Below are 23,952 nucleotides of genomic sequence, written 5' to 3' on the forward strand. Positions count from 1 at the left end.
CCTCCTGTCCTCTCCTCCCCCTCCCCGCTCTATCTATCTCTCTCTCAAACACACACCGGAGCTCTCCCCCCCCCCCCCCCCCCCTCCCCTAACACATGACGTGATGCAGGAAAGATCTCCAATAGCAACCGTATCCCCCATCACCCCCATTTCCAGCCCCAGCTCCTCCAGCTCTGGCTGCATGCTGACTGCTGCAAAAGAAGTAGAGCTGAGGTAGGCCGGCCCTGTGTGTTGGACTGATTTTTACACTGTGCTCCCCAGGGGCCAAAATGAAGATAAGCACCTTGAAACCCCGTAGATTCCCATAATATAGTGTCTAATTATAGCTGCTGGCAGGAAGTCAGAGCCCATATCTGCTCCTGCAGAGCACATCTCCAAACTACATTTCAGCTGGACACTTTTATAAATGTAGGGTGAACACCACTCACGGTGGGACATTGGGGGAATATATTAAAAACACAGGAGGTAGATTCAAGTATAGGATAAGATAAGGTTACTTCTTTTGAGGACAATAGATGAGAGGATAACCTTACCGTTTGATGTGCTCAGTAGTAGTCCGTTTATCAGGTTTGCTCAAAACTAATGCAGTATATTACAGGAGGTCTGCAGTTTAATTTGATTAAAAACATGTTTTAGAAATGTGTTGATTCAATTTCATGGTCATTTTTTGTCAATTATAGGCCTACTGCCTCATTCTCGTGCACCTCATTTATATCAATGAAAGTATAGACCATTTTTTATAAATCCTCATATGGTGAATTGCCCCTAAAAACGCTTCTTAGGTGTTTTTATTATTTTTCTAGAAATGTGGATCAGAATGGTGTCTAAACATGACCAATAGATTTTCAGGGTTGGTCCCTTCCTCAACCTAATTATATTAAATTGCCATGTGATCACTACAATACAATTACAATATTTGTCCTTTTGTCCCATTATATTTTGGCAAAATGTCCAATAAACTATCAAATATTTTGGCAGCTAGTGAGAATGCATTAAACGGAAATGGCTTCAGGCAAACAAAGGATGACTGACTGTAATTGCCAAGAAACACATTTTTATTGAGTGTCTGACCTTTGCCTAATGATATGAACAGCATGTTAAAAATACCGACCATATTTCCGGATGGAATCTATTACGAAATAAAGATGAAATAGAAAAATGAATAAACAACAAAGCCGTTTTCTTTAGCTCTAAAACATGGTATATAGAGGAACAAAGCCTTTTGTTTTTTAAGATGGGCTCCTATTTAGGTCACACAACATGACAGAGCCGCCACAAGGCCAATATCGAAGGTGTTGTTTGTGTGTGGTGTTGGCATGTTGCTTCGGGACTGTGGAGGAAGGAGGCTTCATTCTAACTTATTTGCTGATCCTCAAACAGCGCTCTGTAATAAAAGGCTCAGCAAATCTGCCTGCCTGAATTTCTGTTCATCCAGAGACATTACAAATGTGTATTCAGCCCTCTCTAACAGCTTTGTAAAAATCACTAGTAACAACTCGTGCTCTCTGTCTTTGTGGCTCTCTGACACCATGAAAGTGTGAGAAAGAGACAGGGGAAGTTAATTCACTGCCCTCACTTGGGAGGCTAATTGGGAGCTACAGTTCTTGAGTGTATGGATGGCCTTTAAGACACAAAGGCTGCTGCACCTGTTTGACTTTCTTTGTTGCTAGTGACATCTAGTGGTTACTATCATGTGATGTTGCATTTACTTGAGATTGGAAGCATTTTTACAGGAGGTTAAATAATCTACCATCAGGTGAGACAGTTCCTTTTGTTGCTCTGAAAAAATATGTTTTAACTGAATGAAACTAAAGACAAGCACTGAAATTACAACAAATAATTTGTTTCTGTCTATAATGTATGCAGGATTGGACATACAGTATTTTCTCTCCTGTTTGTACCAAACAAAAACAATTGTAGCTGTCTTTGACCCGTTAACACCTGTCCTGCTTTTAATAGAAACTTTTTAATTTACATCCAATGTCTACCTCAATCCACTTGCACCCTTTACAGAAAGGTCAGAGGTCAGCGATAGGGGAGCTCTCATATGTATGATCTTATTTAGGAGGGTAGATGTACAGAATGTCACAGGGACTTGAACCCCTCCTTACCAGCTGCGGTTTCCCCCATACTCACAACATGACACCAGTCACATGTACAGTACAGTAACAATACCACATTATATATATTTTTGTTGCAGCTTATTATCCCAAAAGCCTCGACTATAACATAAGCAAGATCTTATTTTGTCTGTTTCCTGTCTCTGTTGTCTGTGTGCAATCTCTGCCAGTCACCCTGTGACCTGTCTCACTGTATAGCGTTACAGTATTCCCATTTCCAGAGTTTAAGCTAGGGCAAAGATCCCTAAAATTAGCAGGGTAAGTAAGTGTCCTGTCTCTACCGCTGCCCTGCAGCAGTGACGTTAATTGCAGTCTATTTATACTTTCAGAGTGCGGGACTCAGAAAGATCACGTTTCTGTTATGCTTTATTTCTGTGCCCTCAAGTTTAAGTCTGCAGAGCAGTGGAAAGCCCATGTTTGGTATAAAGATCTGAATTAAAGAGCTGCCATTATTTTTTTGATATCCTGTTAATGTAACACTTTGTATGAACTCTAGACTAACTCTAAATTAGATCTTGTTATAGACTTGGCTGCTCCGTCGGGTTCCTAGGGTTTTTATGTTCTGCTACTGCACCCATTTCTATCCATCCAAATATATTTAATGATGCTCTTAATGCAAATGCTGCCATTTTAAGCAAAAGCACTCAAACTGAAGAACTAGTGACAACCCTGAGGCACAGAAAGAGAGATTGATTTTCAGTTTTCAGATACTTAATGATAATTTCCCATATCAAAAAGATATTACACATGTATAAAAGACACAGCAAAACCGAGTTCACCCACACATCACGGAAGCACACAGATTATGTTGTGATACTGAATTTTATTCAAGTATCTGCAACTCACTTTTGTTCTCGAGTTACCATCAGCTAAACGAATCAGTTGAGAAAGAAAAAGGCAGCATCAGTTCAAAGCCTGAATGCGAGTTGTCCATTTTGGATTTAGAGCCTCTCGGTGTGCATTCAACTTGGTGGTGCTTAGCACAGACGAATGACTGACAAAACATTCATGATAACACAAGATGAACAAAAGAAAGTATTAAAATAAGACTAAGATGCAGGAACTGCCGGTTCCATTTCTGTGAACTGCATCTGAGGTTAAAGGGAAAATTCACTCCAAACCAGAATTTACACATGATCTCAGACAGTTAACATGTGGCTTTAACCCCATAGAAATAAAACAAAAAGGGGCTTAAGCTGTTTTATCTTCACAAAATGGCCTAGTTCTGAAGATGCTTCTTTGACTGAGTGAACTGAATATCTTTGGCGACGTTGAAATAACCCAGAAGAGATGTTGGCACATCTTTGGGCTTTAGTTTAAAAAGTGCTCATTCAGACATAGGCAGAAGTTTTAAGAAAACATTCATAAATTAAAAAGATAACATTTCCTCATCAAAGAGGCCGCCCCAGGTTAGAGCCAAATACTGGATAACAATCCCATGTAAATTCTGTTAATGTAGTGAATTCTTTGCTTAAAAACATTGGCTCTGTTTGGAATATCAACAAACTGCATAGGTAAAGATGTGTGGAGACTGGAGAGTGTTCGCCAAACAATAAATACAAGCTCTTTGTCCTTTCCGAACTTGAGTTCCTGATCCTTATGTCATTACTTTTGCTCGTAAATAATAAGGATAATAACTTTGGTGCTTTTCATTTTGCCATCACTTTGCAATCTGTAACGGAACATAGCTCCATGGCTGACATTTGGCACTGCAAATTCAAACACCTTCCAATTTCAAAGAAAAATAGCAGATGGTTTATGTAAATAAGATGACCTAGCAAAAAAATACCAGCAAGGAAGTTTGGGAGGACGATTTTGTCAAAACACATCCTTTCTGAATGAATTTGCAAAACCACAAATGAGATAACATATTCACTATTCATCTTCATGCATGTTATCTGGCTGGTTTGATCAGATGCAGTACAATTTAAACATCTTTCATACAGTCCAGCCACCACTTAACACACACCAGCACCACCAGTCTCCTTTTTAAGGGAAACAATAGGGAAAATGCATTAAAGCCTATAACAAATTGAAGTTTCACCCAGCTTTAAATAGCACTAAAAAAATGTAAAGTCCATGTGACTTAAGTGTTACAATTGAGTGATAACTGACCACAGGCTAGATATGTATTGCTATGGTTTGATGTGACACAAGGTTGGTGGGGCCAGGAGCAAAGCAGGGGCCAAAAGGAGACAAAGATGAGGAGATTGGTGTGGAGCGGGAAGTTTGTGCCAGGTCATAGTGGACAACAGGAAGAACAGTGCAGGGGTTTCTCATCAGGGGACAGTAGTGCAAGTCAGTGCAGTTCAATGAAAGCCTCCATCTCCTCAGAGATGAGTCCCCTGTAGGGCAGTCTATGCTTTTCAATTGCACGCGCCGCCAGGCACTGAAGGGTGACGTAGTTCAGTGGGTAGAGGGCCGGGTGCCCGCTGCTCTGCTCATCCAGCAGCTCGTAGGCTGTCTTCCTCTGTGCATTTGTAGCGTCAAAGTGAGCCCCGGCTTTCATAAGTAGTGCCATAATCTCCGGACAACCGTTGTTAGCAGCAATGTGCACAGGCGTGTTGTTTTCACTGTCACGTGAATCAACATCTGCGCCACACTCCAGGAGCAGCGCTGCCACCGCCTGGGAGGGGAAGCGGCCCACAGGGTAGCGGCCCACAGAGGTGGTCTCTTTATCTACAGCCATGTGGAGAGGAGTAAAGCCGCTGCGTCCTCGAGGGTTCAGCTTCAGCAGGCGATACACTGTGTGCTTCTTCTGGTGCTCCTGCTCTGGGGTGCACTCAAGCTTCTCAAGCAGAAAGATGAGGTGCAGGATGATGGAGAGAGCTTTGGTGAACTGAGGAGCCTCTGGAGGGTTGTCCCTCTGGGCCACCGCTCTCTCCACTTCCCTCACACTTTTCACCAGCACTGTCATGAGATCGTGGAAAGTGACGCGTGTTGACAGGGTGCCTTTGGCCCGGTCTTGAAGTACAAAAGAGAAAAGCTCTGCAAAGGATAGGAAGCTGGAGGCCGTCATGGGACTGAGAGGGTCCAAGTTGCTCTGCTGCATGTCTAAAGCATATTTCCACAGGCTGATGCAGCGTTCAAAGTTGCCGGAGTCAGCATACACAGCTCCTCTGTAGCGGATGTAGTATGAGGTGTCTGGGTGGGATGGGCCCAGGATGCGTTCTCTTACCAACAAAGCCTGCATCCTCATTTCGTCAGGATCTGTGATCAAGGCTTCCAGTTCCTCTGCAGTGGTCACCTCCTGTGCACAGCCATAGGCCGGGATAGGAGGGCCAGGTGGGGGCTTAGCTAGGGATCCACATTTGTCCCCTGGTTGTCTCAGCTCCATGGCCCTTCTCCAGTACCTCATCGCACCCAAAAGATCCCGTTTTTTGTCCACAAAAGTAGCCCCAAGGAGTTCGAGTGCATCGATTCGTTCCTCTCTGGAGGTGCGAGGCTGGTGGGCCAGATATTCTACAATGTTGGTGTGACCTGTAACACTTGCAGCGAGGAGTGGGGTCATTCCATATCCATCTCTCTCCATGCGAGCATTGCACTTTAGCAGCATCTTCATGATGTCCAGACTGCCTGACTCCGCACAGTCGTGCAGGGCGGTGTTCCCTTTGACACTCTTGCGGTTGACATCTGCACCGCGGTCCAGGAGGAACTTGGCTATCTCCTTGTGGCCCTTGTAACAGGAGATCATGAGGCAGGTATGGCCATGGCGGTTGGCTACCTCCATGTCAGCTTTGTGCTCCACCAGGTAGCGGACGATCTCCAGGTGGCCGTCAAAGCAGGCAGCTCGGAGCGGCGTTGAGTTAGTTAGTGTCGCGTTGTTCACCGAGGCACCGTGTGTCAGTAGCGTCTTCACCACAGGCAGGTGACCGGCGGCAGAGGCTGCCCACAGCGGAGGAGCCCCCTCGATGGTCTCGCCGTCAAAGTTAACAGCCCCCCCGAGTTCAACATTTGCTTTACAATGTTCAAGTAGGTAGTCAGCAACTTCTAAGTGTCCGTATCGAGAGGCTATCAGCAGAGGAGTTCCTCCCTGGGTTTTCTCCTCGGCTAAAGCCTCCAGCTCCTCAGGAGTTTTGTTGCTCAGCAACTTCTGGATAAGTTTCAGCTTACCATCTTTCGCCGCGTTGAAAACCGCCGTCGGTATATCCATTTTACTGGCTGTAAACTGCCACGTAGAGCACCAACCCCATAACCACTCGTTTATGGAAAAACTGGCGAGTGCTGTTTTAAATAACAGACAGCAGGAATCTTAGTTTGGACTCGGTTTCTAGCTCACATCTTTCTGCCATTTTGAGGGTGCTGTCAAGATGGCGTTTGTGTTGTTTGACAGGTCTATGTTTACGGTTGCTGCGAGGCATTGTGGGTGACGTAGTTTTGATGGAATTCCCTCTTTCTAAAGCAGAAGGCGTTTTCCTTCATACAGAACTTCATTTCCCATGATGCATTTGACTTCAATGACCTAACAGCTGATGGGTTCGTTTGTTATGGTTGTTCAGATGGACAGAGAGCCAGCTGATTCGCGGCTCACTGATCCCAGAAAGTACTCAATTTAGGCGGTAAATTGGTTCCCATCAACAAGGATATGTATAAACTGTCTAACACAATAAAAACAATTGACATTCGATCGAAGAGAGTGGGGTTCCTATGGATATCCCTGCAAGTGATATTCAAACAATTATACAATAATGTTTGATTAGGCTTCGAATACATTAACAGATACATTTTATTTCAAAAATGCATTTTGTGGAGTTGTTTTTTCCTGTACAAAATATAATTTCTTCCAGTTACATCATGAGCAAAAATGCAGAAACTCACACAAATGCTCATTTTATTGTTTATCACAAATTACCCAAAAACAACATTTATAAACAATCCCTATACTTAATATAGTTTCAGTCATGAGTCAGGCTAAAGAACAGCTGAAATGATCAACACTGTCACCTGACACAGAGACCTCATCATCTGCAAATAATCTGCTTGCAACAGCCGAGAGGCTTCTGCAGTCATGTCACAAGAATAGGGCAGTGAATAACAAGGTGGCTGCACCATACTCCCTCATTAAGACAGGACCGTAATATTGTTTTGGTAGCATTGTCTATGGTGGATTGAATGTAATTATGTAATTGTAGGAAAGAGAGCACAGCATTTTGGTGATTATTTTGTGTTTGTGCGACTATCGGGAAGTAATTAGTTTCCCTTTAATGTACTGTGCAATTCCAATAGCACCTTGATAACTATCTCATCTTAAGAACACTATAACAAAGGAGAGAAGTTTAGAGCAAATAAACATAAAGTAAGTTTATGTGGAATTAAGATGGGAACATATATGGCTGATCTTGAGGAGATCACCTTAATCTATATTACAAACCAGTTGCCAGAATATTGACTTGCATATTGACTTGAATATTGATGTGTATGATGCCGGGACTAACATTCAGTTGAATGGGTATTTTGACTTTTTCTTCTGCATCTCAGTCTGCTGGCCAACATCATCACAAAGATCAGGATGGCAATAATGTTCAGTTATAATACTCCTTGAAAAAATGTAAAATGTGTATGTAATATTTATATAATATAAAAAGATTTCTGAAATACAAAGTCAAGCTAAAACTAAGTCTGCTTAATTTAAATAGAGTAAAAATAATGTATCAGTGGAAATTCAGACATCAAACTACTGAAGGGTTAAAATAATTGCTTTGCTGGAAGCAAGAATGTGTGATATTGATCACATTTCCTTGTCAAATAGCAGATGTAATTGTCACTTCTAAATGGCCTGGGAAACACCTGAAGTTTATCTTTAGCAAAGTATCAATTCAATCTGTCAATATCACCTGTCCTGACTGCTTAAATGATAGTGTATGAAACATGAGAAAATCAAGCTACTGATTTGTCTACCGTTTGACCCAAAGAATATTGGATTTAACATAACATCAATATTTCCAACTGTGACCTGAAAAACAGAACAGACAGAAATATTTGATGTTAATTGAACCAAGGACAAGTAAGAATTGAGAAAATACGTTTTCAGCGACTTTAATAACAGTGGGGGGAAAAAGTTGATCATGATTATAGGCTGATTTTATGTGTAATTCAGACATTATTAGACTATTCATTTTATTTTTTATTGAATTGCCTCACCAAGTCCACAGAGGCAAAACTAATTACAAAATGTTTTTTTCTTGTTGCATTCAAGACTGTGGGAGATAAATTCAAATTAAATAAATGTATGAAGCCCAGAGATGATTGCATCCCACATGGGTAGTTGTGGTGACTTGTTTTCGTGTGGTACAAGCAATTGATATATTAAATCTATTTTTCTCTCTTTGTCAGGGTCATGAGAGTGCCTATTGCATATGGACAGAAGACGGGAGACACCCAGGTTAGTTCACCAGTCAATAAGAAATTGCCAAGAGTATATTTTGATGCTTTGAATGTACTGAAGTGCTTCTAGGGTTATTGTGAGGTGTCATTCTGATGATTCACCAGTAGAGGAGGCATAAGATCCACTAATGCTTTAGGCTAATACTCATTGGGACAATATGTTTTGTACATGTTTTCCCCGAGGCCAAATTCATTTACATTTATCATCCAAATTATTGAACTTATAAATCAATACATAGCCTCACTGTACACATGACTATAGAACAGGAAAGTTTTCATTTTAGTAACCACGATTGTCATCTTTAATAACTATTTAAACCTCACTGGAGGAGAGCCTGAGTAGCAAACATGTTTTTAAAATTAAACAGGGAGTTTGAATGCACAGATAGATAATATTGCGTGCAGAGGTCTAGGATAAAAAGCTTCACATATGACACCCATGCCTGTGTCTGTCTCAGAGGATGAAGCCTCGTACTTGTTTACAGAAGGGAAAGGTTAGGGAGCATGGAGGCTTTATAATAAATTCATAGGGCTTTATTTTGATCCAGCAAAATTATTATAGGACACAAGCACTGAGAAAAAGCTGCAGGATAAAAAAACATCAGTGAGAGTTTAGTGTTTTTATTCTTACGTTCAAAAGCATGTCACATAACAACAGTCATATTAACATAACACCCACTAGCAAAATGCATTTTCCAAATATAAACTCTTTCAACTACACAGAGGCGTTATTATCTTCCACAGGAACGTGCAAAACCCACACGTAATATTACTACATTATTACAAAAACTACAGCTCCAACCCTAACAAGATCATCACTGCATCACAGCTGACATGATATTGAGGCACAGCATTACAATGCTCATGAGAGAACGCAACACATTATGTAACTCAATACTTCAAGAGAATACAAAAAACAAGGACAATTTCTCCACTTTTCACATTGCTGATAGACTGGTAATCTTTGTAGTGAACCAGGACAGTGATAAAGTGGGAATTTTTATTCTACAGGGGCTTGAGTTTGTCTCTTTATGTACAGTACATAACACAGTGTGCAAGATTCAACTCCCTTGTCATCGGTAACTTTTACCCTGCCCAGTATTTATCACATATGTTCAGCGTGATAAAAGGGTAGCCAGAGAGAGAGGAATGGCCCCTTAAGATTTGGAGCTACTTGTTTTCACCCGCAGTCTTGACAGTGGCTCCCTAGAGGCCTGCCAGCAGCTCACTGAGCAGCACTTCCCTTTCTCCTAGAAGCACGTTTCTCCTCAGACTGGTTCCTTTGTTCACTACCTTAATCTTCATGGCCAGGCTCTTTACTTGTGCCTGGGACAGCTCTTCAAAAAAGAAGTCCTCGTTGAAAACTGGATTCCTGCTATTCTTGATGATGGTGCTTCTCTGTTTTTGCTGCTTGCCAGGGTTCAGGTAGAGTGCCACACAGCAGTTGATGCTTTTAAGGTCCGTCTGCCTGTCATAGAGGGCCTCGGCTGTCAGCACGCGCACCCTCAGACGAGATGCCTCTGGCTCATAGTGTGTGCTCAGCCTCAGTGACCCCCCCTTGTGGAGGTTGATGGTGTGCTCGCGCTGCAGGAGGTCTGAATCTGCAGCCCTTGAGCTGCGGCTTTTACATCCACGAAAAGCTGGAGAGGGGGGGCAGCGCAGGCGGCGGCGCTGCATGTTGGGACTATTGTCTGCTGAACTGCATTCATCAGTGGAGAGAGAACTGTGGCGTGCCAGAGAGCGCTTGGCACGAGACACCTGGAGGGAGAGACAAAAAGGAACTGGTAAACACACATAAAGTAGCCTCATGGTGAATCAAACAAGGAAAAACACTTGTGTAACACATTTCAGCTTCATGGCAGCCATTCCTAATACACACTTATGCTTAAAGGGCCTGACCTTGGCTTGTGTCTCCTGGGTGATGGAGCGTAGGAGAGAGGCAGAGCGGGACAGGAGAGGGGAGGTAAAGGGGGACGACTCTGCTGAGGAGCAGGTGTCGCTTTCTCCACCGCTAAAATAGCGGTAGGGGTTGGAGTCAGATGGGGCCAGAAGGGTCCCCCCTTGGGTGCGCCTCTGGGAGTTTGGGGAGGTGAGAGGGCTGCCCGGGTCGCTGTGGAACAGGCTCTCCTTGCGGCGGGTGTGAGGAGACTCCACCAGGGTGGAGAAGCCATATGAAGTCTGAGCTTTGGGGACATACGGCAGAGACATTGCAGTCTGTGACTGAGGGTCAGCATTCGTGTTGACACTGGCCCTGTCCCCAGATGTGGCACCTGGCTCATCAGCACTCTCTATTTGGATGATGTGGCGGTTGGCTGACCTCTGGAGGTTGCGTGTGTCCCCTCCCAGGCGTGAAAAGAGGCCAGGGCTGCTGGGGTTGTTGCTGCTCCGAGCTTTGGGGCTCTGGCTGCAGATGGCATGGTCAGACACAGAGGGTCGTAATGTGGAGCAGTTCTTAGACTCTCGGATAAGAGACTCCTCTGGTGGGCAGCAAATAAGTTTGGGGGGGATGAAGAAATCAGGGATCTTTCCTGGAGTGAGTACGTTGGCATAGACAGAGACAGGAATGGCCTGTGTTGTGTGTGGGGACTTCGATTTTGTCCCACTGCTCTCCACAGAGCTGCGGAGCTTCTCCAGAAGCCACATGCCCACTCAGACGCCTCCGCCCACAGTTAACTCTGTTGACAGAAAAGTGATGCGCGAAGAGAAAAAATGCACATCAAACGATAATAAACAAACAAACTCAAGAGAATTACAGCTTAGTGTTGAGGTTTACTAAATATCAAAATGAAAATGTGTTCATGAACGTGTTGCAGTAAACAATATGTTGAGACATGCAGCAACAGGTTACAGCAAAAGAGAGGACTGAAGGTTAAAGGGGCAAACAATTATTTCACAATTTAGATAATGAAGAAGTTGAGCATCTCCAAAAAGCACTTTAATCCAATGTTTAATCAATGCGCAAACACAATGAGATACAACATAAATAATCGTCTAAGTGTCCTCTAAACGATTTACACGATCGTTATTAAGATATGTTTCATCTTCAACGAAGTCAGCTTCAGGAGCAAATCAATCTTATTGTTATTTAAATCACTTTAACTTGTTGGAATTTCAATTGATAATTGAAAGTCGTCAATTAAATTAGCAAAGGCGAATCTGAATAACTTTGTTCATCAAACAAAGCATAACCTCCTTCGCGTTTAACTTCTAACATGAAATATACCAACCTGTTGGATGTTTAACTCTTTTTCTCCGAAAATGTATCGCCGCGCTGCGCTTCTCTCCAAGTGCTCTGTGCGTAAAGGGTATTTCTCCGTTTGTTCCAAATCGCTTGCCAGCGCTAAAAGGCTGCTAGATCAGACACGCGCGCTTTATAAGACGGGGTCTCTGACTTCTGAGCCAATGAGAGGGTTGTAAAGGCTCCCCATGATATTTACCATTAAACTATTCCCTGTGCAGGCACGGGAGAACAACTCATTTAAAGGCTGTTGTTTCATCACCCACAAAGGCTTTCAAATGATGTTTTCATATCTCACGCCTCATTGATTTTTAGAGGGAGCGTCATGGTGATTTAATTATTCGTTCACGTGACTATTCTATCGTATTGTTATCTGTAGATGGTGCAAACAGACAGGCACCTTCATTTGATTTCCTGGTGGCAAACTGATAATGATGTGGAGTGACAATATGCTTTGTTCATATACCCTCAACTCATTACCAATTATAGTGGAGCAGAAATCTTTAGTCTTTACTCTTAGGAGGAGAGGATTCTGTACAGGCAGTGAACAGAGTAAAGTGATACACATGACAAAGAAAGTTTTATCACATTGGAAAATAAAGCAGTTATCTTAGGTTGCTAGCCAATGCCTCTGTTTTAAAAAAAAACTTTACTGCACTGCAATACTCTGTAAATAAGCCTATCAAATCATTACAGCTAGTCCGGAAAAAGGAAAAAAAGCTCACATCAGCCTGCTGTGCCTTTGAAGTCCCCACACTTGCTTTCAGTTGGTTTTGGGATTGTTTCCTAAAATCGCAGTATTTGTCCATAAATCTTGTCATAGACGTGCCACTGACTTTGATACACTGCCAGGATTTGTCCTTTGTTGAGCTGTCACATCCAAAGAATCTCAGCTGCTTGCTACACCCAAAATGACCAGAGACCTGCAGGGAAGCTGCCGTTTGTAGAGTTGGACCCAGTCTCTGGAACAGACTCCCTGTTCATCTGAGGACATTGGCATCCAATTAGGTGTTTAAACTCCCACTGAAAAGTCATCTTGTAACAAATTAATTTATTAGCTGATATTAAAGTTTATTGGTAATTGAAATGTTTATCTTTTTACATTTTTCTTTACAATTCCCTGTTCCAGCTTCTCTAATATTATTTTACTTATCTTTCTATTATGTGAAAGTAAACTTAATGTCTGGGTTTTGGAGAGTAAAAGGGGCTTAAAGGTCCCCTATTATACTGTTTTTCATCAATATATTATAGGTCTCAGATATATACAAAACATGTCTCTGGAGTGTTTGGCTCGAAATACCAAACAGATCGTGCATTGTAGCATCCCATAAACCCCTCTGTTTCAGCCCTGTTTCAGAAGTGCTGATTCTGTTACTTTAGATGAAAATAAGGAGCCACTCCCCACGCCCCTCTGAGAGATATCTGGTTAAAAAGAACACAATGGTGCTCTAGGAGAAGATTCAGGCCCCATTTACACGAGGACGAAACGGGTACGTATTCACATTCGGCTCAATTAACGTGTCCGTTCACACGAGACCGCTCGGCCCGCTGGAAACGCTGTAGTACATATGCCGGGCCTGTAAGTGGCGCTGCTGCCGCCACAAAATACACCAAAAGCAGCAAAGAAGACCCCGGAGCATGGTTGCCATGGTTGCCCTTCTGTTTATTCTCCGCGGTGGACGGCGTGTGCTCCTGCTGTAAATCTCTCCGGTAGTCACCAGCAGATGAAAAACACCCACTTGTCCGCCTCTTCCAAGGGACGAGGGAACCATGCGGCAGAGTTTCTGTTAACATTTTTTTCCGCCAGTCAACATGTCCGTTAAAGTTTAAATCTTCCGGACAAAATTAGAAAAGTGCCGGTCAGAGGTCTTCTTTGTTATTTATTGAGCTTTAAAACAAATCGATAACGACTCTATATAATAATATAATAATAATAAACGGAGCCTCTCTCTTCCTCCCCCTCTTCTGACAGCCCAGCAGCTGATCTCTGAGCAGGAGACGTGGGGAGAGGGAGACGTGGGGAGAGGGAGGCGGGGCTATTTCATCGTTATCAGAAAATGATCGGATAGAGGCGTACACACGGAGCCGTTTGCCCCCCCAGAGCGTTCCGTTTGCAGATCTATCCACCTTGGGACCCGTTATCGTTTGCGGGGACCGTTTCCGCGTTTACGTGTCGGCCTCGTGTGAGCGAACGGGCTATACGCGAGAGAAAAGTAGCAGATACAACCCGTTTTGTCCTCGTGTAAACGGCACCTCAGGTGATAAAGTGGGCGGGTGTTACCTTGGTTGGTGATTGGCTAATGGTTACACAAGCCAAAAAATCGTTATGACATCATAAAGTGGCCAAAATCTGATCAGCTCATTTTCAGACAGGTTTTTATATAAATGGATCAGGACAAAAAGTGAGCAAAGCTTTTTTCCTGAAAATTTCAGAATCTCTTTACACAGATGTATTTACATGTTTATGTATAAAAGACATCAAAAAGTACATTTTGCATGATAGGTCCCCTTTAATATCTTTGAATATTTTCTGATATTTAATAGACCAGAAGATTCATCAAGAAATTAATGAGCGGATACGTTGAAATATATGTTATGAAAATCATGTGTGTTGCAACCCTAGTGGTATTATTATTCAAAAAATACAATCCCTTTGGTTCTCTGCATTAAACTCTTTGGCAACATTTTTCAGCATATACGCATGTAGTTGTAAGCAGATGTAGTGTAAAGCAAAGTGTAAAAGTGTTACAGATAATTTTAAGTTGTTTGTACTCACATTAATCATCCAGGGCTGCATTCCTTGTGTGAAGGAAGACCTAACACTATTGTCACTATTGATTTTTCATTTCAGTAAGCCAAAACAAGCCAAGCCTAGGCAGCATCTTTTATGAAAAAGCGCCAAAATGACATAATATGGTAACGGGGGAAGACTAAAGAATCATGATTACACACCAAAAACATTATTTCCATTCATTTAAATGCAATGTAACAGAGATGCACAATGCTGTGTAGGATCATAAACCCTGAGCAACTATAAGTTTTGATAAAAAAAAGTCTTTGTTTTCCGTCTGGACCAGTTTCTGTGTGGAGAAAGCTGAAGAATGTGTACAACCCACAGTGTCTTTTACCAGGTGTTAAACATGGAGGTGGATCTGTCATGGTATGAACAGCCATCTCGTAGGAGTCACTTGGACCAATTTATGCTGTCCCTTTATGATATTATTTCAACTCAATAATCCCCCACACCTTGCCAATTACATATTTTTAGCTTTTTTTTAATATTATTTAGTCCAATTCAGAAATATTATGTTTGTATGTTCACACATATGACAGGATCATTTAAACGCTGTTGTTTATATTCACAAATATATGGCCTCTGTGTGGGTCTCAACTCTGATATTTGCTTATCTGCTTGGCTGGTTGCACTTTTTCCATTTTCTTTCCCTTTTGGTTAAAGTGTTTTCTCCCGTTTAAAAAAAACCCACCTAAAACTTATCCAAAAAGTTGAGTATGTGACCACAGAAACAGGAGAAGGTGACTGAATCTCTAAAATAGAACCTACATTTTGATAAAAACCTGTAAATACCAATTCACACAGCCAACCTAATTGAGTTTGAGTGACTCAAAACAGGTGTATGAACCTGGAAGACAAATACTCAAGAAGACCTTTAGCTGTAATTGTTGTCAATGGCGATTCTACACAGACCCACATAAAGGCTCAGAATACTTATGCAAATTAAACCATTCATGCTATTCTTCTGAAATAGACTGAAGTCAATTAAAGATTAGTAATGAGCCATTAGATTTCTGCATCAGGGCTATGATTCATCCACTGGGCGGCCATCCATTAAGACATTCGACCTGTCAACTATTTACCGATTCCATTGAGAAATGCCTACCCCCTTTGCTCTGATCTAACTACACTAATTAACTGCAACAATAAGAAAATAAGAAAATGTGAGTATGTGATGCTTATGACATACCATTAAAAAATGAACGGATGAGAATTAAGTGACAAAGTTGCTATTCTTAGATTCATAACACCACTATTATGTTCAAAAAACATCCTCACAATTTGCCTAAGATTAGCATTCTATTTTATCTGTATTACCACAAAATAAAAAGTATTCAAATATCTTTGAGATTACTTGTAATATTATGAAGAATTATTGAGATTGTGGCGTGCTACCTTTAAAATGTAAAAGTAAACACTACATCACTTGAGTCAATGCTTATGCTAGTGCTAATGGGGATCCCAATAAAGAACAAGAACATGCTGATAGTGTGTCATTTTCCTCATATATTATTCATATTTTACCAATTAAATCATTTATTTATTTATTTAATCGTTTATTTGGCAGGGACAATGCACAGTAATGAACACTTAAAACATTAAAATGTATCAAGCGTAACAGTGCCAGATTTAGCTTTAAGCTCATTTCCATCCGCAGTCCCTCACATAACACATTTAATTAAGAAAATTACATTTTACAAACATAGCAAAAACAAAATACATGATATGCAAAAAGTGCAAAAGAGCAAGAGCAGCAAACACAAGTATTTACCACATGGCAGTACAATCTAGCAGCAACGACATATAACGTGCAAGAGAAGATACAAGAGCTACCTAAAGTGCAAGAGGAGATGCCCCTGTGTTAAAGTGCATTTAGCGGTGATTGCACGTCTGTTTGTTTCTCAACCATTCTTTGAGTTGACCTTTAAAGCTATTGAGAGTGGGACAATCCCGTATCTCAGTTGAGAGGCTATTCCAGAATGAGCTGCCTTTAATGGAAAGGACCTTTTGTCCAAAAGTGGTCCGTCTACGGTGGACTTCACAGTCTCCTCTGGTCTCTGACCTAGTGCAGCGTCCAGTGTGTTTTTGTGGATGAACTCCCCTAAGGGAGGGGGGGGGCCAGTCCATGTAAACATTTATATAAAAAGCACATACTTTTAAAAGACTTAAAATTGTCATAGCTCAAGAAATTGTGTTTTTCAAGGATGGTACAGTGGTGGTATGAATAAGGAAAGCGCCACACTTTATTAATCTCACCTTGTTCTAAAATTGTGTAAATGTATACACTTGTCGATTCCAATGATTACGTAATGATGCAGTTTTATATATTTTTTAAATTATATTTCTCTCTCTCTCTCACACACACACACACACACACACACACACACACACACACACACACACACACACACACACACACACACACACACACACACACACACACACACACACACACACACACACACACACACACACACACACAGTTAAGTGACTGACAGCTTTTATTGGCTCTAGGCTGGTGTGTTTCTGGTTTTAATGAGGCCTTTCACACTTCTCATCTGATTCTTACAGTAACTACTTTTATTGACACACATACCCGTGCACGTCACTGTAGCTGACCACCAGCTGATCCAATTATCACCAATCCTGAAAAGAGGTGGGAGAACCCGTTAGTCTTCTCTGCCATTACTACCAGCCATGGAGTGTTCCCCCCCTTCTGCAACCTTTTGCTGGCTATGGGTTTTCACAGGCTATGTACAAGGTAAATGTAAAGATTGCAATAAGATTTGGGAGAGACACTCATAGTGCTCAGAAGAAGAATCCTATGCTGACGTTAGATTTATAACTGTTAATTGATCCAGAGAATGCAAAGCCTTATGATACCTCAAAGGAGTGAATGTGGTCCTTATTGACGATGTACAACTCATTTGTGGCAGAAATCTGAGAGGAAATAAAGTCACTCTGGATTCACAGGTTGTCCACTGGTGTATTGATATTATGAAATGTCATTAGGTTTGGCCTAAACCTGATTGAATGTACTTTCTGTATTTGTCATGTCTCATAACATTTCCTCCCGGGGAGATTCAAATAGAAATCTTTGAGTGGTTGCTATGAGCTCTTAACCGTTCAAAATCTAAAAATAATCATTGATAAACAACTGTGGCTGCCATTTTAAAGTGACATACTGTTCACTATTTTAACATTTCATATGCCCACCTAGAATCACTCTGTACCCGTCAACCACTCACATTATTACTGGAACATAAAAACCTTTGAAAAAAGTATAAATGTTGGTATTTTTTATTTTCTTGGTTATCAATTGAGAACTAAGGTACTGTGTATAAACAGGACACAGGGTACAGCGGGTTGGCTCACCACTGGATATTCTTTGGTTTCTTTATTAAAGGCCTTTCGGAAGAAATTGATCCCACATCAGAGGGAAATAGCAGCTTCATTTCCCCTTAACACATTTTTTTTCCCCGCACAGTATGTGCTGGTATTGTAAACGAAAGAAGCCATTGATTTCAGTACTCCTTACTTGCAATGTTGGGGGTTGAGTTCCTCTCTGAGAAACTGAAAACTTAAAGTAAATGTCATACGAAATGTCGAAGGGATTACAGCACCTACAATATTTTGCACCTGTGTTTTAGAACATTACCATTCGAGATGATCATGAGACACATAAAATACATTTTTCATAGTATTTGTTTATTGGGGGGAAAAAGTGATATTGACCAATGTTTTCTCATGTGTTTTAAATCAAAAGTAATATTTTGAATAGTGATAAGAGTTCAGTGTAATCTTCATTAATGCATAAATCTAAGTATCGAATACGTTTACATTTGAACTTCTCCAGGTTTGAACATGAACATTAAATAAGCCCCTTCTTCACTAGCTTTAAAATCAAATCAATTCATTAATAATTACAATCGAGTGCATGATTCTGACATTTTTTATTTAGCATAATTACCACATTTTCCTCCTAAATGTTTTTAGGATCAGATAAAGCTCTATGGTAGTGAGTCATGTGGATGCAAGAGGATAAGATTAAGTTAATACAAAATAAAACAAGCACCTTTTTACTCCATTACACCGTTCAGCAAAAAGTTAAGTTTATCCGGCTTGATATTACTTCACGCTAAATGCTTTTTTCCAGATAGCATTGCACAGAGGAAGTTGATTCTGCTGAACTATGACCTGTTTCTGAAATTTGACTCATACTCTTTATAGAACGTAATAGTTGACTAAATATCGTCAAACTATTTGTCAAACTCTAACAATATAACCATAAACATTGGTCTGATTTTTGTCAAGTCAAGTTTAAAGTCATCAGATGTTTGACTCGAATACATAAATAAGTCATGTAGCATAAATCCACACCACTGGCAGATACAAGTAGTGTTGTCCTAAATGAACATTAACATGTCCTGTGCTTCTTTTTCTCTGCTGACATCACTTGCTGTGGAGGATCTTGTTCATAAACCTTTTGTTTGTTTCAGAGTGCAGAGAATACACACAGTTTAATGGCAGTGTTTTGGTTGGCCCGATGCTCATTCTGCTGCCAAACTGATATCCTCTTTATGGCTTGGAGACAACCGACCCATCTGGTTAGGGGCCGGCGGGCACCGAGGTAAACATTCAGCTAATCAGAGAGTGTATACTGTGTTGTTCAGCGTTGGTCCTCGGAGTTGTGATGATAGTGTTTGAGGATTATCACATACACAGACCAACAGACCAGAAGCCACGAGTGTACACAGCACTAGTAAACACCACAAACATGAAAAAAGAGGAGCCAGATGGAGAGGGGGTAAAGATGAAGAAGATGAAGTATGTACAAAGTGAAGAGTTGACCTGTACCATCTGTAAAACAGTTGCCTGCAGGATAAGGGAACAAGAAAAAGAAAAACACTAAAAGGAGTCATTTAATTTTATGTGCCACTCTGAGCCCATTCAACACATAAAACAGAGGTTCTCAGCTCAGTTCAAATCATTCAAATCCTCTGAAGGCAGAGCTTTCAGCAACCGCTTCTTCTCCTCATTTGAATGAAAATGCTCTTTGCCCATAACGTGTGGAACCAAATTGACCAAAATATTTCAGAAATGCAAATTCTGTGCCTTTGAGTTTATTTAAGAGCTAACTCAAACTGTAACTTGCAAAAACCCTGACAGCATTTAATACATTTATCTGCATGGCTGAAGACCTGCACAAAAACAATTAAGCAGAAATATTGTTGAATGTGTGGGAGGAAACAAATGACAAACCCACGTAAGTAACAAGCAAATATTCCATTTCAAATGTTAAAAAATGTTTTAGATTCCAAATGTTGTAACTGTATTTAGTATTTGGTGTGGCGTGTTTGTCAACAATAGTATTTAGTTGTTTTATTAGCCTATGAAAGTAACTCAGCTTAGACCAGGGACTTTGTGTACATGCTGTGAACATATGCAGTTCCATTTCCAGTACACGACTATCCTCTGTAAACATAAAGTAAGCACAACTTAAACGTATCAGCTGCCAATTCAATAATTCTTATCCCCATCCTTCAGTCACAGCAGACTTAACCATGCTCACAAACATACATTGAACTCTTCCATTGTGCAAGCATTAACACACCATCAAATAGGCCTATACCAAACCTAATCTCTGTTTATACAGTACCGTATGCCTACAGCTTATATGAGATCCCTCATATGGAGCAATCACATATGCCACATTCTGAATGACATTCTGTGGGTCGTTTGTTATAGACCTGTGATATTTCATCTGCCACACAAGAACAGTACGTTCACCTGCAACTGCTGCTCTCATTTGTGTCTTTAGCTGTTCCAGATGTGTTAAAGGTCACCTATTATGCAAAATCCACTTTTTCATGTCTTTTATCCATAAACATGTGTCCCCTCTGTGGAAAGAGATTCTGAAAGTTTCAGGAAAAAAATATTCTCTCTCTTTTTCTCCTGGTCCATTTATATAAAAACCTGTCTGAAAATGAGCTGATCAGATTTTGGCCACTTTATGATGTCATAACGTTTTTTTGGCTTGTGTAACCATTAACCAATAACCAACCAAGGTAACACCCCCCCCCCCCCCCCCCCACCCCACCGTATCACCTGAATCTCCTCCTAGAGAATGGGTGATCTGGTATTTGGAGCCAAACACTTTAGAGACATGTTTTGTATATATCTGAGACCTATAATATATTGATGAAAAATAGTATAATAGGGGACCTTTAAACTTTGCTTACAATAACTATCATCAACTGAAAATGACAATGTTAAGTCAGCGAGTGCATTAACTTCAACACATGTTTTTATTTTTTCCTCAGCAACTCCATATTCCAAATTCCAAACTTTCCATGTGGCAAAATATGGCAAGTTTGTTTCCCATTTTTGTATTTCCTGAAACAAAAATTCTTCTCTGATGTCTGTGCAATGTTTTTGTAATGTATGATATAAATGTAGCATTAATCCCAGTATTTATTTCTTATACACGGAAACTCTTATAAAGTAGCAGCATTCTACATTTATTGTAGCATATTGCATACCTCATGTTGCATCTGATTTTGCAACAGGCACCGGCCAAATGGGGACAGTGCCTACGCAAAGCGCCTCAGGTTGTGAATCAGTTATATCTATCAGTTAAATCTTTACAGCTTAGGCTAAAATTGTTATGTGTGTATCATGTGTCAATGTTGGAACTAAACTTAAACTGTGAGCATAAACAAAACTAAATGCTTTGCACAGAAAATGTGTTCTAGTCAATTAGTTACCAACATAATTTAAATCATGCCAAGTCACGTTTTTACAGGACATACAATATAATATGTACCTATTCTGTCACTCTGTTGTCTGATAATGTACTTTTTCAATGTCACAAATTATATGTGCTTTTGTTTTGCATCCTTCAATTACATACTTCTTGCTAAACTCCGCCTGCCTTTCTTCTCGTCCGTGAGTGTTTTGCGAGAACATTTTCTCCATCCCTTGTCACGGCGTGGCATTTTGACAAGTGGCTGACAGTCAAATCTGTCAACGGCAGCATGATGAATCCTTACACAATATGCTGGCAATGAACAGTGTCTCTTCGACAGACTGAGAGAAAAGAAGGGACAACCAAATGGTACGCTGTATATTCTTGACAAGAAGCTAACACAACAGCCTGAGTTCATCACAAATACAAATAAATCAATGAATGAATTGATGGCAGATGCTGATTGGCTCAAGGACAAGAAAAGCTTGATTAGTTCCACAATCAACAGATGTCAATACTTCTTGAAACTATTGACTGGTATACGCTCCATTACCTCTTCCTAGAGTCTTACCATCTCCTTAAGCAACGAAAAGACAAGTAAAGCATTTTTTATTGTATGATTACGTAGTGTTTTTGACATAACACAGAGTTAAGTTAGGAAATAAAATACTTTGGAAAAGAGACAAATAAAAGATGGGGGCAGGGTAGCATTTAACTTGATTGGGGGACAATTTGTCTGTGGCTGCAGTTTCTTTGTTGTTTTTCTCATGAAAATATTTTGTCGTGTGTGTATAGCCTATTTTTTATTCTCTCTCTGCTGCAGAAAATACATCCCACTGCCTCTGAATGTGTTGTTCAGTTTCAACCCAAAGCCCAATACAAGGGGAGAAGAAGGGAATAGCGGGAATAAAGTACTTTGCTAATAGGAGGAATTAAATGAAACAAGGAACCCTTAAGGCTCCTTTGTGTAGTCTCTCTCTTGAGTCAATAGACTCAGGTCTCCCTTGAAAAAGAGATCAATGATCTCAAGGGATACATCTGGATAAATAAAGGTTTGAAATAAAATGAATACACCCTGAACAAAATGTTTATAAGGGCAACATGTGGATGACTCATTGCCCTGCATCACCATGAAAATGTGAATGATTGCTTCTTACGTGGTGAAAGGTAAACGGGGCTGCTCTCCGGAACTAAAATCTATAATTGGTGGCTATTGAAAAGTCATGACACAAATTGGCTATTGTTACATTAGAAGTCAATCTCAGTCAAACCAGGTCATGTTAGAATAAAATCACTTCCATTTCTTACATCTTGACTTATTATGCCTATAAATTAACTCCCTTCACTGCTATACAAGAACACTTCTATCTTTGTATTGACATGTGTTCTACATGTTTCCCTAATTAGAGAGGATGCTAACTTTTTGTGGTAGTTTTTATCTTCCTCATGTGCCTTATTAGCCCCTCAGTTTTTGAATCATGAAATGCTAATTTAAGACTCCTTTCAGAATTATTTCACAGTGGCCCAGGCCCCACGGGAACGAAAACGGGTTGTATCCGCATATTTCTCTTGCGTATAGCCCTTTTTGCCACACGACGCCGTAACGGAACGATAGAAACGGACCCTGCAAACGACAACGGGTCCAAAGGTGGATAGATCTGGGAACGGAGCGCTCTGGGGGGTCCAACGGCTCCGTGTGGTAGCCTATACGGTCATCATTTTCTGATAATGACGACGCAATAGCCCCGCCTCTCCCCACCTCTGCTGCTCACCCCCGCAAAAGTACACTGCACACTGAATTCAGATTATTTATCTTTATCTCGATATGGACATAAACGCGAGTGAAGTCTAATCTGACAGGACGGAGACACGCAGCTCCTCCCGCTGTGATGCAGCGGGAGCAAAACACACACTTCAAGTCAGATCATCACCCTTAGCTATTTTAATTACCTCTCAAACTACCTAAACTAGTTATAAATATGTTCATTTTTACTGTCGAGTCACTCATTACAGGATCAGCTGCTGCATGAGACAGACACTGACGCTGTCAGAAGAGAGGAAAAAGAGACAGGCTCCGTGTATTTTATTATCATATATCATTATATAGAGTCGTTATTCATTTGTTTTAAAGCTCAATAAATAACAAAGAAGACCTTTGACCGGCACTTTTATAATTTTGTCCGGAAGATTTAAACTTTAACACACGTTGACCGGCGAAAAACTCTGCCCGGTTCCCTCGGCCCCCACCGCGGAGAATAAACAGAAGTGCAGCCATGACAACCATTCTTCTTCGCTGCTTTTGTGGAGGAAGTTGCTGCTTTTGTGGAGGAAGTTACAGCGCCACGTACAGGCTCGGCATATGTACTGCAGCTTTTCCAGCAGTTGGATCTAAACGGAGCTGTCTCGTGTGGGAAGCATAGACTGTATGGGTGTTTCTCAATCGCGAGTACGCTTGCTTGGTAGCCAGTGGCGGCGCCAGAGCATTTTTGTTGGGTAATCTATGGTAGGGCTAAGCCATACAGTGGTGGTGCTCAAGTCAGTATTTGCAATCTAATTACATACACGCTATATCACCCCCCTTGACAGTGAAACGCCACGCATGAGGTTTAGATTATTTCCCTGTCTCAATCAAAATGGAACTGTATGAAATAAAACGGCACATTTGTCT

General features: G+C 41.0%; 2 protein-coding genes across 2 annotated transcripts; both read right to left on the reverse strand.

Annotated features, from left to right (window-relative positions):
• Positions 1-2,923: 2,923 nt before the first annotated feature.
• Positions 2,924-6,434, reverse strand: fem1a (fem-1 homolog a). The gene has a single exon (XM_034138033.1). The coding sequence runs from the start codon at positions 6,271-6,273 to the stop codon at positions 4,420-4,422; it is 1,854 nt and encodes a 617-aa protein (XP_033993924.1). The 5' UTR covers positions 6,274-6,434; the 3' UTR covers positions 2,924-4,419.
• A 2,693-nt stretch (positions 6,435-9,127) lies between these two features.
• Positions 9,128-11,818, reverse strand: LOC117488918 (C2 calcium-dependent domain-containing protein 4C-like). Its single transcript, XM_034138078.1, has 3 exons — positions 11,732-11,818; positions 10,404-11,179; positions 9,128-10,262 (listed from the first exon to the last, which is right to left on the reverse strand). The coding sequence occupies exons 2-3, from the start codon at positions 11,145-11,147 to the stop codon at positions 9,711-9,713; spliced, it is 1,296 nt and encodes a 431-aa protein (XP_033993969.1). The 5' UTR covers positions 11,148-11,179; positions 11,732-11,818; the 3' UTR covers positions 9,128-9,710.
• Positions 11,819-23,952: the final 12,134 nt, after the last annotated feature.

This window comes from Trematomus bernacchii, unplaced genomic scaffold, assembly GCF_902827165.1.
Source record: "Trematomus bernacchii unplaced genomic scaffold, fTreBer1.1, whole genome shotgun sequence".
In the NCBI taxonomy this organism is placed as follows: domain Eukaryota; kingdom Metazoa; phylum Chordata; class Actinopteri; order Perciformes; family Nototheniidae; genus Trematomus; species Trematomus bernacchii.